General features: G+C 35.9%; 1 protein-coding gene across 1 annotated transcript; it reads right to left on the bottom strand.

Moving 5' to 3' along the window:
- Positions 1-1376: 1376 nt before the first annotated feature.
- Positions 1377-3104, bottom strand: LOC137709381 (transcription factor MYB123-like). The gene is made up of 3 exons (XM_068448475.2): positions 2583-3104; positions 2337-2466; positions 1377-2013 (listed from the first exon to the last, which is right to left on the bottom strand). Exons 1-3 carry the CDS (start codon positions 2758-2760, stop codon positions 1644-1646), a joined length of 678 nt encoding a protein of 225 aa, XP_068304576.2. The 5' UTR covers positions 2761-3104; the 3' UTR covers positions 1377-1643.
- Between the last annotated feature and the right edge of the window lie 12609 nt (positions 3105-15713).

Genomic DNA, 15713 nt, shown 5'->3' with positions numbered 1-15713 from the left:
TCCTCGGTCCTTGTCGGGGGAGTATAATTGGTTGGAAGGGGATCCGGTCCGGATCTTTCCCATCAAAGGCCCAGGATCAAGTGATCCGGATCGTTGAAATTTGATCCAACGACTACAATTATAATAATTTTTAGAGGGATCATCTGTTTGTAGCCGCTTAATCAAATTTCAACGGTCCGGATCACTTGATCCTAAGCTTTTAATGGGAGAGATCTGGACCAGATTCTCTTCCTAATTGGTTCAACTTTTTTATTCGGAAGTACTATTTTTTTTTTCTCTCTTGTACACTTTGTTTATTTCTATTATTTGGATTTAATTAATGGAGATTTAAATGTTGTGTGCTTCTGCTCTTTGCAATTTTTACAAATTTCTATTTTGTTTGTTTGTTTGTTTGTTTGTTTTTTTTTTTTTTTTTTTTTACCTCTTATTCGATTTATGACTACTAGTTGGTAGTGTGTGGGTTGCAATTTTTAGACAAGCATTCCAATTCAAGTCTAACCTTCAACAAAGAGTAATGTTAGGTAGATCAAATTGTTAGACCAAATTTGCAAACCATATGACGTGTCACCAAGAAAATAAGCACGTTAATTAATACTTATGTAATAATCTAATTATTAACAACTAGTCATATGGTTTACAAAATTTTTTTTAACAATTTGGTCTCCCTAACATTAGCTTTCAATAAAAAAAAATGTGTCAAAAGCTTTGAATAAATTAATGTATGTATGTCTTTACCAATACTAGCCTACTAGGTTTAATTTGGTGCTCATTTATTGCTTATACATATCAATTAATGACTCGAAAATATGAATTTTTTTAGTCCCAGATTGACAATGTTGGTAAATAAGATAAAATACCTCACGAGTTTATAAAATAATTTGAAAGTTTAGATAAGGGGGGAACAAAACTCATCTTCTATCTACTTGTACTTGTCGGGTTTTTTGGTTTCCTTCTCTCAATACAAAATAAATTGTTTTTTTCATGTTTATAAATTATTGAGTTTGAAGTGTTTGTAAATATAATTTTATCAATTTAGGGCATATTTCTTTGTAATTGCCATGGGCTTCAAAAATCTCAAAACCGACCTTGTCTACTGGATGGATTGACATGTTTATTTTGCTTAAGTCTCTCCAAATCGCAGCCTAAAATATAATAAGATGATCAACCCACGTTGGCATCCAGATGAAATTTGGAGATTTAAGTACACGTAACAAGAGAGTAATCATACATTTGAGGGAGTGCTCCCACCACTACACAATGTGAACCATCCATTTTTTTAGGTTTCATCGTTTTTTGATACAATTTTCCAGCTCATTCTGTTATCATATTTATACAAATAAAATAAAATATAACTAAATAAAAGAATCGTTTAGCTATTTCCTATCATCAACGACTTTATTTACAGAAAATATTGTACATATTTATCCAAGTAGTATGTGTAGAAGAGAAGGCAGAACTCAACTCATCCAAGTTTATTGATGTACAATACTTTCAGCGCACGGTCATGAACTCCATCAGAGCTAGAGTCATCATATATATATATATAACCTAATAAGAAAAGAAAAGGGAAAAATAGTTGACAGATGGTGAAATATATTATCACATACAACCCTGATTAATTAGCATGAACTGCACCAACTTCATCAGTTAAGCCATCTGCCATGATCTTGTTCAAGGAACTTGCTCACCCATTCCAAATTCAAAGAACCCTCATTGGAGAAATCAAAGAAATCATCCACATCAATATTAATGTTGGAGTTTTGATCACCTCCTTTAGATGCAGCACTAGATGAAGCACTAGTAGTACTGGTACTAGTAGCAGCCTCTTGCAACGACACATCTTCTTTCATTTGTACGTGATCCTTCTGATGATCTGTGGAGATCATTTTTCTTGTTAAATTGGCGCCATTTTCCTTTTCCTTTTGGCTTATTCTTTTGCTCAAATGAGAATTCCAGTAGTTTTTTATTTCATTATCTGTTCGACCAGGCAATCGTCCGGCAATTAAAGACCACCTAATACAAAATTAAAAACCCATAAGAGAAAGATAAATTTTGTAAGTAATTAATAATCATGCAAAACAAACTATCATAAATCATAATCCATGTAGATTAACGTTATTATTTTTCTTTTCAGTCTGACATAGGCAAGGGCAGAGGATTAGGCGGGCAAAATTATATGTCAGGGCGAAGTCATCGGACTGCTACAAGAGTCTAGTTCCTGAATGCTGTGAGCAATTGGAGGGAACCTAGACCCCAACAGAACGCCCCGTTTCACTCAGACAGAATTTATATACTTCAAACTTTTGATGCTAATTATCATATGAAATCAATGGTACCTATTTCCAAGAAGTTTGTGAAGTCTAACGATCAAGTCCTCTTCTTGGTCAGATATGTTGCCTCTCTTGATGTTTGGTCTGAGATAGTTCAACCATCTTAGCCTGCAACTCTTGCCACACCTATTGAGGCCTGCATCAATCAAAATTAAGACCCTTTTAAGCTCTTGATCATTATTCATTAAAAAGTGTAATGTGATCAAGAAGTTAGTTAATCAATTTCAGCTAAATTATGACAAGTGTATATACCTGCTTTAGATGCAATTGTCTTCCACCTTTTTGCACCATGTGTTTCAATAGCTTTAGCCAGTTTCTGATCTTCTTCTGTTGTCCATGCTCCCTTGTTGACTTTCCTTTTTGTGTTTTTCATGGCTTCCCCTCCCTTCATTTTTCTTCTATTGACGGACTCTTTTGTCACAGGAGCCATTGAGCCACTGAGAGAGAGAGAGAGAGAGAGAGAGAGACTTTGGGAAACTAAGTTATATATGCAGAGAGGATGCTATTCTGGGTTTCTATCAACCTTCTTGATGGAAGATAAAACCCAACTACCACTTATAAGTATATATAATGACGCTCTCTCTCTCTCTCTCTCTCTCTGTGGCACAGTTTCAATAAAGGAGACTTCAAATTTTGATCATGGTATTGATGATTGAGCAACAAGAGAGCAACAAGGGTTGATGCTACAGTACACATACTACTCCTACTACAAAGCCTGCCAAAGAAAAAAGTATTTGATCCTATATAAAATATAATATAATTACTTTACTTAGTGCGCACAAAGGTGGCAAAAAGAAGAATTGAGGTGAAAAGAATAACGATACAAATAGATCACATCAGATGGCTGTGGGGAAAGTTAATCAGATCCCATGTTGGGAGAGATTGTCTTGTTGTGGATATACGTGATTATTTGGCATGCTGCACAATTTCTTTTTGCATGTGCAAGTTGTAGTAAATAAAATTAAAAGGAAAAAGAAAATATAAAGAGCATGCAGTCTTTTAGTAAAAGGTTTACTATTACGTGACAAGAGGGAATAGTAGGGATAGCTGGGCAAAGGAGATCAATACAATAATTAGGGTTTATAATTAGCAGTTTTTTCTTTGAAAGAATATGCTTCGATGGAGTACTTATTTCTCAGACTGAAGGCCTCGAGTACTGGTCTTGTTTTCTAGGGTTTGTAGTAGACCAGATTGCACATGACCCTCACGTAAACAATACTAATTTAGTATGCTTAATTACTAGTTAATTACCTTTCTATTACAATTTGCATCCAATATTGTAAATTGAACATCTGCGCGCTTTGACCACAAGAATTCTGACTTTTAATATTGACCAATTGCCTAAATATTGGTTTTATTTATTTTATTTTATTTTAGTTTTTAGCATAAAGGGGGTCCTTTTTTGGTCGAAACATAAAAGGGGTCCTTAATTAGAAAAAATGTCTAGATTGGTTGAACTTGCTTTTAGGTGTGTAGAAAGCCCTCTCTATTTGGTTATTACCTAATCGTATTATGTATATAATGGTTTTTTATTGCTCAATAAACATGTGTTCCGGATCAAATCATTTAGACAAGATATATTAACAAAATAGAAATCAGGTTTCAAGTAATTCTTAATTTAACGATTAGGTGAAAGAAAAATAAAGGTGCATACAGTCTGTGGGCCAATGACAATATAGCTGACATATTTGTTGAGATTCATCTATATGATCCCTTTGATTTGCATCTTATTTTCTGTTGTGTACTAATAGCTTTGAATTTCGTGGCATGCTAGATCTTCTACATTTTGGAGAATTGATTTCCACATATCTAAAATTAAGCCTGTGTAGAGTCACAATTTTCATCTACTAAAGTATATATTAAAGTTCGTAATGTACAAGTTTAGAGAATAATTTACTTACATCAGGATATACATTCCTTCACCTATTATCACATTACTCATTATGTGAATCTATAATGTGTCAGATAAAGAGAGTCAAGAGATGTATCTCCGCGACAGCTTCACATGCAAAAGAATTTGTTAGTTTAATTGCTAACAAATTTCTTGTTGCTATTTTCCAATTAAACTATTTAATTTATTTACTAATTTATACGTGATTGTCTTGTTGCTATTTTTCAATTTCTTTTTCCATCCATGATGTGGTGCCTTTTTTACAGCTTAGTTTAATTGGAAAATAGCAATTAATTAGTTTCTAATAGAATTTGATTAGTTATGGAAAGATGAAAGGAATGTAGAGTTCATTGTGACAACATTTCATGAAAAGTTTTAACCCTAATGAGGCCGAACAGAAAATGAACTTTTTAGCCTAATGAAAAAAAAACCTTAGGATTACATGTGAGACTCACGTACATTAAAGACTATATAAATTAGTACGTTGATTTTGTGTGTTTAATATATATAGCATCACGTAGGCGTTAATGAAGCTGCAAGACTGTTTTCAAGAGAAAATTGTAGCAATAATCATTCAACTAAAAATTCATGATCATTGGTCTCTTAATTCATCAAAACGTCCAGCTATGGTCCTTTTCGTCAACTCTGTCAAAATGAGTTATATTAGGACTATTGCTACAATTGGGTTAAAATTAAGGGACCATTACTACAACTTTTCTCATTTGGTTTTCCATATTTTCTCATTGATTCAGCCTCACATGCGTGACATTTGAGTCATTTTGATGGAAGTTCTAACGGAGTTGATGAAAAGGACCATAACTGCGCATTTAGATGAGTTAAAGGACGAATGATTATGGATTTTTAGTTGAGAGACCATTATTCTAATTGAGTTAAAAGTGAAAGACCATTGTTACAATTTCCTCTTTTCCCAAAATATGTGCGGGAAAAGTTGAGCTTTTTAATTCATTGCATTAGCATTCCCGTGAACCCTTTGGTTTACAAGTTGAGGTCAGCATAATTTGCTTGATTTTTGTTTCTGTGGATCATCAAGTGTCATTTACAAACTAAATGATTGTGTTAGTTAAAATGTATTAATTTTAGATGAGTCACGTAACTTGGGAAATAGTGATCGATGCAGCAGCAAAGAAAGTAGGATCTCTCTCTTTTTTTTTTTTTTTTTTTTTTTTTTTCCTTCTCTTCTATTTGAACGGTTACGATTAAGCCACATTAATTAATGTCTTGTGTTGTATTTTTAATAGATAGAGAAAGATAAAGTGGAGAGTGTGAGAGAAGGAAAGTGAAGCGGATGGTAATGGGTAGGAAGAGAATCCTAGTCCGCAGCAAAGGTGATGGATTAACCAACCCTATGACAAAAAGTAGTCAGTGAAAATCACAGTTCAATGAAAATCCTATAATTTTACCTTGTTGAAGTTTTGAAATCACCACCTGTATTAGCAATTAAAAAGAATTTTATAGCTTTTAAATAATGAAATTAACCTTGCATCTTACTTAAAAGACACATGTCAACTTTATAAATGAGGTATCTAGTAAGGTGCTGTAAATCAGAAAGTCAATGTCAGCAGAGAAAAAAACAAGGAAATTTAAAATAAAGGAAGCACTTATCAAATCCAATTTTTTAGTAATTTAAACAAAAGGGTAGGAGACCTAGAAGATGAAATGTTTAGAGGTTTTCTAAGATATTTGGATTTCAATCATGCATAGCTTCTGTTGGAATATTATGCTAGCAGACTAGGAAGCTAACTGTGCCCATTATCATTGCACTTTACACATTATTAATTAGAAAAGCTGTTAGATTACAAATGTCCTATAATTGGAGAATATTACCAGTATATATCTACAGCAAGTGACGAAGCTAGAAATCTATGTCATGGCTTTAAAATAAATAAAAAAAATTAAAAAAAAATTATATATATTAATATAATTAATTGGAGAACAACTAAAGTTAATTTTTCTAGCTTTTTAGTTAAAGTCAAAGCTTTAAAATTTGGATGAAAAATTTAGTATTGAGATGATTATACAATAAAACTAGAGCTTGTTTACAAGCTTTGGTAAAAATGGATTTAATACGTTAGGTTCAAGTAAAAATTTAAGGTAATGATTAGCTCGAAAATATTATAAGATATTTCTTTCAACACAATTGGATCTTACTCTTGAATGTATAAACCTTATTTTATATGAACAAATAAAAAAAGAATCGATTTAAAAAAAATCAGACGGTTCTTGGCTATGGACATCTATTGTTGGGAGTTTTAAAAATCAGAAGAAAAGTAGCCATCATCAGCAAGTTTCGTGAATAAACAAACTCTACTTCACCATTACACAACATAATCATCTTTGTAATATTCCGTGGACAATATATATAAGAATGCAACTCGAGGATGGGCCTTGGTCAATCCTGGCCTTCATATGACTTCGCCATGTGAGTCTGTTTACGAATTTTTTAGTATGCACTGATCTACTAGAATGTGAATATTTATGTTGGATTTTTTGCTGCACATTTGACGCTTAATTTATTGTGTGCATGACATATACCAAAGCATAATAAATTTTTTATCTTTACGGTATAATTTACTAACTTGTGTTGGAGTTGTGTGGTTGTATGCAATTTATGGAACCACTTAGTCCAATGGAAGCACCTAGAGCACAGGTGGCTTGCCACCCCATTTCTGCTCGTCAATATGGGTCTATGGTTCTTCTTCCAACGGCGCCATTGGTTTCGCCGCCGTGGTATGACTATTTGGGTGAAGGCAGTTGGTCCCCTTGTTCAAATCTAGAGTACTTTTGCTTTATGATTGTTATGGGCTCTCTTATTGCGCTCGTCCTTATATTTCTTTTGGAAAAGGTTTTGGATTGTGTTTGAACTTGCCTAACCTTGTATTAGTCTCTTCCATCAATGAAATTATCTTTGTTTGACCCATAAAAAAAAAAAATCAACATTTATTTTGGGAAATGGTTTAAGTCAATATTGTTGGATCATTTATAAGTAAATTACTTTTGAATCTCTCCAAAATTTTAACAAACCGTTGTATCATGTGTGGCCCAATCCCAAGTACAAAGGAGTCCACATTATTCAGTACCCTATACGAGGAGTACAGTTTTGCGTTTTGTTACGAATTAACCAAATAAAGTACACACCAAGGCCTAAGCCCAGGGAGATTATGGACACAAAAATTGTCTCTGTTGTTGGTGTCTAGAGTGGGTTCTTGGGTGTTCGTAGAATCAGCCATGATAAATTTTCAAAGGTAGATGATTTGGAGGGGCCGGGAGTCATTCAACTATAGATCAATGCTACAATATTCGTTCCTCTGCCACTTAGTATTACAGTTGATGCGATGTAAAACAAGCACACAAATTAAAATCCTCTTTTGACAATTGTAGTATGTGTATAAGTAGGGATCGTTCTAAACCGGAGATTATGACGGATTGCTAATCTAAACTAAACTGACCTAAAAACATAAAAACTATACTCTAAAACTCTAACTAAGGTTATATGACTCAAACAACCTTAAAAGACTCAAAACAGCTTCAAACAATCAAATTGACTCAAATTAGACACTGGGAATGACTTTGAATGAAAATCGATTTGATTATGACTCAAGACACTCAAAAACACAAAATAACACAGATTCTAACCTAATTGACACTTAAAACAAATGGGGGTTTTGGTTTTGACGAATTTAAACTAAAACAAGACAGAAACTAAACTAGACAAAGTTTGGTACGAATTTGGATTTCTGGATGGTTTGTGGGCTTAGCTAGAGGTTCCTTATCCACACCTAACTTATATGAATATGAATCGATTTCCAGTTACTCTTTTGTTGAATTATGAGCGACAATGCCCTAGATTAACCGTGTCAATCACTAATTAACCCTCAGATTTTCCTTTAGTTATTGGATTGGATGACATCATTCGACAACCCAAAGCATTCTTCAAAAGTTCCCTACATGACATCATAATAGAGATACAATCAAAGATCATTACGTTTTGTGAAAATCATAAGCATTGACAAAGCATTCGTAACTATGACATCATGATACTCATGCTAGCAACCTTCACTACTTGTGAATATAAGTTCCTAACGATTATGTGAAATTCCCTTATATTCTAGCATCAAATTCATGCATGCAAACTAAGTGTGCACCCTTAATTGACATACAAGAATAAGTTATGAATAAAACAGTTAAACAAATTGCATTCACGATCACAAATTCATAACTGGATTTAATCAATTCATATTGCATATAAAATCATGGCTTCAAAGTCTCCCCTAGCTAAAAGAAGTTTAGCCTCTCATGTTCACAGCAAAAGAAACAAAATTGAATTTAAACATTGAAAACAAAAGATTGATTACACCTAAAATGCCCAGTGAATCAACTTGAATGCCCTGCACGTTCAAGCTCCTATCTCTTCTTCTCCTTGCTGCGGCACAGAGGTTAAGGGATGATTTTGGATGTGTTTCTGGGTTAAGAATGGATTTGGGTTGGTAAGGGGGTGCGGCAAAGTAGAGGGATGGTTTTGGATGTGTGGTTGAAGGTATGAATGTATGGGAATGGTGGAGAATAAGTGTAGGGTGCGGCAGAGTAGTGGGATGAATTAGGGGTGTCTAGAGATGATGTATAGCATGATGGATCTCCAAAGGGTGCGGCCAAGGTTTATTAAAATAGCCAAGTATCTAAAACCCTAGGGAAATAAGGTAAAGGTGCAGCAGAAATTAAATGAGAAAAGGAAATAAAGTTTTATTAATGTCAAAGGATTTTTATTCTAAAACCACTAGGAAAAAGACTAAGTCAAAGTCAGAAATTAAAAGGAAAGGGAATATAGGGTGCGGCAAAGGCAAAGGGAAAGAGGAAAGGTCTTAAATTAAAAAGGGAATGTGATTTGGTGCAGAAAATAAGAAAGGGAAGGTCTCCCTTATGCGGCAAGGAAGAAGAATGGAAGGGGAAAGGGAAAGGTGGTACGGCAAGGGCTAGATGGTGCAAGGAACCTTTGGTTTGTGTCCTAGAATGCATAGGAGACCTTCAATGTTGCTGGAACTTAGGGACATTTAGGATTAGGAAAGGTCAAACCAAAATAGGAAACCTTGGCTTAACTTTCCTACTTCAAGAATCCTCATTTGAGTAGGAATCCTTCTTTGATTAGGAATCATAACATCTTCAAGTCTTCAATTTCGTCCATTCCTTTTGCTCCAAGCATATGCTATCCATTCCAAGCCCAATTTTGCTCCAAAAGGCTCCAAATGCACCTTATTGCTTTATAAGGCCTATGGACCTACAAACACACGAAAATAGCTTAAAATACTAAAATAACTAAGAACTAATTAAGTAAATGCAAGGAAACAAGCTAATTAAGTCGCATAAATATGCTCCTATCAACGGTCTAGTAGTATTCTTCTTCACTTGTAAGTGAGAGGTCTTAAGTTCGGTTATCACCAAATGCGAGTTTGAACTACATTATTGCTAGCTCATTGTGAGGCTAAGCTCACCCCCTCTCCCTTAGTGTAGATAATATCGTCTGTTCAAAAATAATCGACAAGTTCATATAAATCCTCTAAATTACACACACTTGTATGACCAAAAATCCACTTAAAGAGATCATCCGTTTTATTCCCTTATGAATTTTATGTAGAAATTATTGTGTCTTATATGGGCACACTATGGATGGTGGAAGGTTTTGACCGATTTTTGCAGTGAAATAAATAGAAGTATCCTAACCGTTGAGGCAATCAACCAACAAGTTTTCAAAAAGCACTTACGAAAAAGAGGTAGAAGAGATGAAAAACATGACAAGGCAAGAATTTGTCGCCAATTTGAGAAGGTATATACCCCTTTACTACTTTTTTTTTTCTCGATAAAGCTGGATATAGTAACCATGAAGAAAGAAAGTCGAAGAGAACGGCAAACTTAGCGCAAAAAATGAGGTCAGGGCATACAAAGATGCCGTCAAACGTGGTACTAGCGTCGATCCTACCCCATGAAGCCAAAAACAAACTACGGAGGACATGGTAACCCGTCCTTGTTCAAGATTCTTATAAATGAAGATGGGGGTCTTTTGACCCAGACTGAGTCGCGCATCTTCATAGTAGCAGAGCTACACTGGGGCCAATTTATGCTCACGATCCTAATAACCCAGTGCTCCTCCTTGTATTTTGTTGTCTTGACCTCATAATTAATTCACAGAAGGCCAAATTTGATGGTGTACATGGAGCGGTGCTAGATATTTTGCATACCATCCAATTGGAATTTGGCTTCATCAAGGGACTAAAGATACGAATTTTACTTCCTAATTCATCTTTCACTTGCCAATTAGAATATTACAGAATTCATTTAATTACGTCTCTTATTAATTGTTTCAGCAACTATCTTCTTATTAAGTCTTGAATTTGATCACAATTTACATTATCATACCTAGTATCAATGATGGAGTTTTAGTTTTCTTTCCAATGGATTGAATTGATCTAATAATTGAGCATTTGTAAGACTCATGGCAAAAGATCACACATATTTGGTAACTTTTTTAATACAACAAGATATTTATACTGACGGGTAGGGGAATGAATTGGCTGTGAACTCATCATTCACGAGACTTGAGCCTAAGAACTCTCACTTACAAGTGAAGAGTAATAGCATTATACAGTAGTATCAAGTGAGACATGTATTTATACTTATAAGTAGGTTAATTCATTAAGTTTTTTTCCTTGTGAAAAACTTATTTCTCATAAACCCATTAGTACAAAATTCTAACTCCACCATTGCATCTTCGTAGACTGGAACAACGCCACAAAATCCGCTGTTTCATTCCCCAATCTTGGACCCAAGACCAAGTACATATAGGTAATGAATTACTGAGATCCATTATCCAAGACAAAATGGGGTATGTCTCCTCATGAGCATTTTCCATACTATCCAACAACCAAGTGATTATATGTTTACAATCAGATTCCACTACTACCTGGGATAGATTTTGCTATTGGGAAAACAAGCATCCCTCCAAAACTGCCATTGCCTCAGCTACATACATACTTTGTGCAGCTGTCTCCTTTCTTCTTACCGCCAAACACCTATCCAAATAATCCTTTATCATCACCCTAACAGCTCCATGCCCACAACCGATCTTCCAGCTAGCATCGACATTAATTTTTAACATATGCAAGGGTAGAGGGGTCTAAGAGCGTCGATGTTCCCGTGTCCAAGAGCGAGGGACCAAAGGGATATGGGCTAAAGCTTTGGCCTTCAGAAACAGCTCAACATCACCAACAATGGCATGAATTGTCCTGATAGGGGATGAATGCTTTCGGTTAAAGATTGTCTTATAACGATCCTTCCATATATTCCAACAAGTAAAAGCCACAACTGTAAGGAGAAACTTCTTGTTATTCAAGTTACCAGAGCACTCATTGGAAACCATGAGTATCCAAGCATCACGAGTTTTCACATCCATCCGATCAAACCAACAGTTTAATGAACCTCCAAACCAAACCCCAATCGTCCATAGGCAAAGAAGAAGAACATACTTCATTGATTCCTCTTGTTTGTTGCATAATGGACAAATTGGGGAAGGGGAACATCTTCTCTTGAAGAGATTTAGTTGTGCCGCCAATGCACTCTGTAGCCGTCTCCACAAAAAATTCCTAATTTTTGGAAGAATGTTGATGCCCTATATGCACTTCCAAATCGAGGGATCAGTAATTCTTGAAGAGGAGGACCTCCGAGATCTTCGGTGTTGTGCTCTCTTATGTAGCCACCGATACCCGGACTTGACATAGTACATCCCCCTTTTATTTGCCTGCCAAATTAGCCTATCATGTCACCTTGAATTTCCAACTTAAGTCAAGGAGATGGCCTCTAGCTCTGCCATAGGGATAATGCCGTCAATGGACTCCCACTGCCATCCACGAGAATCTAGTTGAATAATGGAAGTGACCCTTTGGTTCGCATTTAAATTCCTGAAATAGGAATGGGATGACCAATAGGAATATTGGGGGAGCCATCTATCAACCCAAATTCAAGTTTGGTCCCCACTCATGATCTGCCAGTGGGCTGCCTTTAATAGTAGCTCTCTGCCCTCCAGTAAACTGGACCACGCCCACGAGGTTCTACCGCCCTTTTTAGCTTCAAAAAATGAAACATTGGGAAAGTAGTGATCTGTTAGAACTCGATCCCATAAAGAGTTGGAGTCATGGATCAGCCTCCAACATTGTTTCGCAAGGAGGGTGATGTTGAACTCCCTCAGATTCTGAAAACCCAATCCCCCTTCAGCTTTAGCAGATTCCATTACTTCCCAACTGACCTAATAGATGTGTCGTTCCTTATCTTTTTGACCCCACCAGAACCTTGCAAGAGTCGCATCAATATCACTGCACAAATTTTCTGGTAGTTTGAATACATTCATAGCGTAAGTTGGCACAACTTGTGCAACAACCTTAATCAACGTCTCTTTGCCAGATTGTGATAAAAATTGTTGCTTCCATCCGACAATCTTTGCCATAATCTAGTCCTTTACATATGCAAGAGCATTCTTTTTCGATCTTCCCCATATGGTCAGAATGCCAAGATAATTCCCAAGATCCTCCACCTTCGATCTTTTAGTCGGCTTGAACTTCTTCCCAGGCCTCCCATTAACTAGCACAACAAAGTTGACCATTGTAATGCAATTCATCACTAATTGGATCCATATATCATCGAAACCCATCTTCCCCATGACGGCTTGGAGGAAATCCCACTCCACTCGGTCATATGCTTTGTTCATATAGAGTTTTATACCCAACTCGAATCTCGTCTTAGCTTTCCTCAATTTCAAGAAATGGAAGGCTTCATGAGCAATAATGATGTTATCCTGGATTTGTCGTCCTTCCACAAATGCATTTTGGCTTGGAGAAATAATAGTTAGAAGGATTTGCTTCAACCGGTTTGCAAGGATCTTCGAGAGGACCTTGTAGGAGTAATTACACAGGCTAATGGGGCGAAATTGATTGACCAATTCAGGGTGAGGGGTTTTCAATATCAAAACAATGCATGTCAAATTGAGATCACGTGTACTGTTTTCTCCATTAATAAGCCCAGCTGCTAGACCCCAAACTTCCAGTGAAATGATCTCCAAGAAAGATTGAAAAAAAAAAAAAAAAAAAAAAAATACCTTAGAATCCATCAGGTCCTGGCGCTTTCAGTCCTCCCATCTGAAAAACAGCATGCATAATCTCCTCATCAGCAATAGACATAGTCAGATTTTTGTTCATTTCCCTTGCGACAACAGATTGCACACAATCCAAAAGGGATCCCCAATCACGGTGACCGTTGGTAGTGAATAAGTTCCTGAAATGATCATCCACGATACATCGGATGTACTGCTCATCCTCCATCCACTGATCGGTGGCATTCTTGATCTTTGCTATCCTGTTTTGCCTTCGCCGTTGAACTGTAGATTGATGAAAAAAGGAAGTGTTGGAATCACTAGCTTGCAGCCACCTGATAGGGGATCTTTGTTGCCAATACAGTTCCTCTTGCGCCTCCAGTCTGTCAACCTGTGTCGGTGTGTCTTTTATCCACTCTATATTTGTCTGCCAATCCATTTGAAGATCCCCAAGTTTTATTGTAAGACTTGCAATCTCCATCCTTCTAGCTTTAAATTTATCCGTACTCCACGCCAACAGATTACTTTTACAAATTTCTAACTTTCTTCTCCATCTATACCCCCAGCACCCCTTTACTACTTTTTGGAACATGATTTTTTTTTCTTGAACTCGTAGCATCTTCTATTTATTTATTTTAAACCTTGGACTTTTTTAGTTGGTCTGAGTGACATCTTTTCAAAAGGAGCTTCTATGTACAGACTCTACAGAGGTGTGACAAGGTATGGCTGAGAGCAACTACAATAATGGAGTTGCCATTAATTAGTGCAATTTTTTTGCAGCCTTTTCAATTATCATAGACAAACATTATAAAAATGTCCATATGATATCAAACGTTGTAAATTTTAGAACATTATTAAATTCCACCCACATCTAATTTCCTGTCCTTTTTCTTTCTCTCTCAATCTGTCAAGCTAATTTAGTTTCTTTGTTCTGCAAACACCATCAATATGGAAGTTGGCAGCCTAGGATCGGCAGGGTTGCTGGAAACAAGGACTTGTACCTAGGAACATTTAGTAAGTTGATTGCAACTAAATTAAAAAAACCCTCAGCAAAAGTGAGGACTTTCTATTATGCTGTGTGTCCCTTAGCTTATACACTGAAATGTTTTGCCATTAAATTTGAGTTTTTGAACGGGAGTGGAATAGTAAAAAAATTCGGTGTGGGTAGGATACACCGTAACATAATATAATTTTGTCAATGAATCAAATATTATTTTGAAATATGATTATGATGATTTTTGGTGTTAATTAATTTAGGGTTGGTTTGATATTGTTGTGCTTTGAAAAAAAACTGCTTCTGCTATGCTGTGATAATAAGCAGCTGTGAAATAAGTAGAGTGTTTGGTAAACTTTTTTGTAAAAGTGCTTTTGAAAAAAAAAAAAAAAAGCAGTATTGTAGTGTTTGGTAAACTTTTATGTAAAACAGATGTGAAAAAAAAACCGGTTTTTCAAAGCTAGGTTTTGCAGCTTCTTATTTTTGGCTTTTATTCAACCAAAACTGTGAAAAAAAGCTGAAGCTGAATGTTTACCAAACATAAAAACAACTCCCAGCTTTTTTTTATACCAGTTTTTTTCAGAATCACTTCAGTACCAAACCAGACCTTAGGCACACAAGAAGGAGCGGCTGAGGCTTATGACATTGCAGCGATCAAGTTCAGGGGCACAAGTGCTGTGACCAACTTTGATATGAGTAGGTAGAGGATTTGCTCAAGCTCCACCCTCATTGCCAGTAACGTTGCCAACCGTTTGCCGAAAGACTCAACTACGCCGGCCGCAGCGATCAAGGACTTCAGCAATTCTTGCGCTTCGTCTACTTCCTCACAACCCCTTTCGGCCATCGCAAGTGGTGAACCCTCTGATGACTTGGCTGTCATGATGTGGAACAATGCAGCAAAAGATCATTCAAACACAAATGCACCATTGGGTTCTTCAAGCCCTAAAAGTCATGATTTTGGTTTTGGAGGAGGTGGCTATTCTCATGCTTATTTCCCAGGAGTAAATAATGGTGGGAGTGATCAAAGCAGGCTTGGAAGTCTTGGTTTGGTTCAACAAGTTCCTATGTTTGCACTATGGAATGACTAATCAATGTGTTTAATTAGCATAATTAAGGAACACAAATTAGTCTCTAGGAATTGGTTAATTTGTGGTGGAATTAATGTAGCTAGCTAGGTTTGATGGTAGAAGTAAAAAAATTTGACATGGAAGTCCTAGTGGGTTGATGTTTTTGGTACGACATCGTATTAACTGTAATATTGTTTAGAAGAACAAATTAACTAAAATTAGTGGTGAAGTTAAATTTGATGTCAGAATAGAAAGGCTACATATCGTCCTGTGATCTGGTTAT

The sequence above is a fragment of the Pyrus communis genome, chromosome 17 (genome assembly GCF_041283825.1).
Source record: "Pyrus communis isolate YQ-2024b chromosome 17, ASM4128382v1, whole genome shotgun sequence".
Taxonomy (NCBI): Eukaryota; Viridiplantae; Streptophyta; class Magnoliopsida; order Rosales; family Rosaceae; genus Pyrus; species Pyrus communis.
The sequence above is the reverse complement of the archived record's forward strand: the minus strand, read 5'-3'. Positions and strand labels throughout refer to the sequence as shown.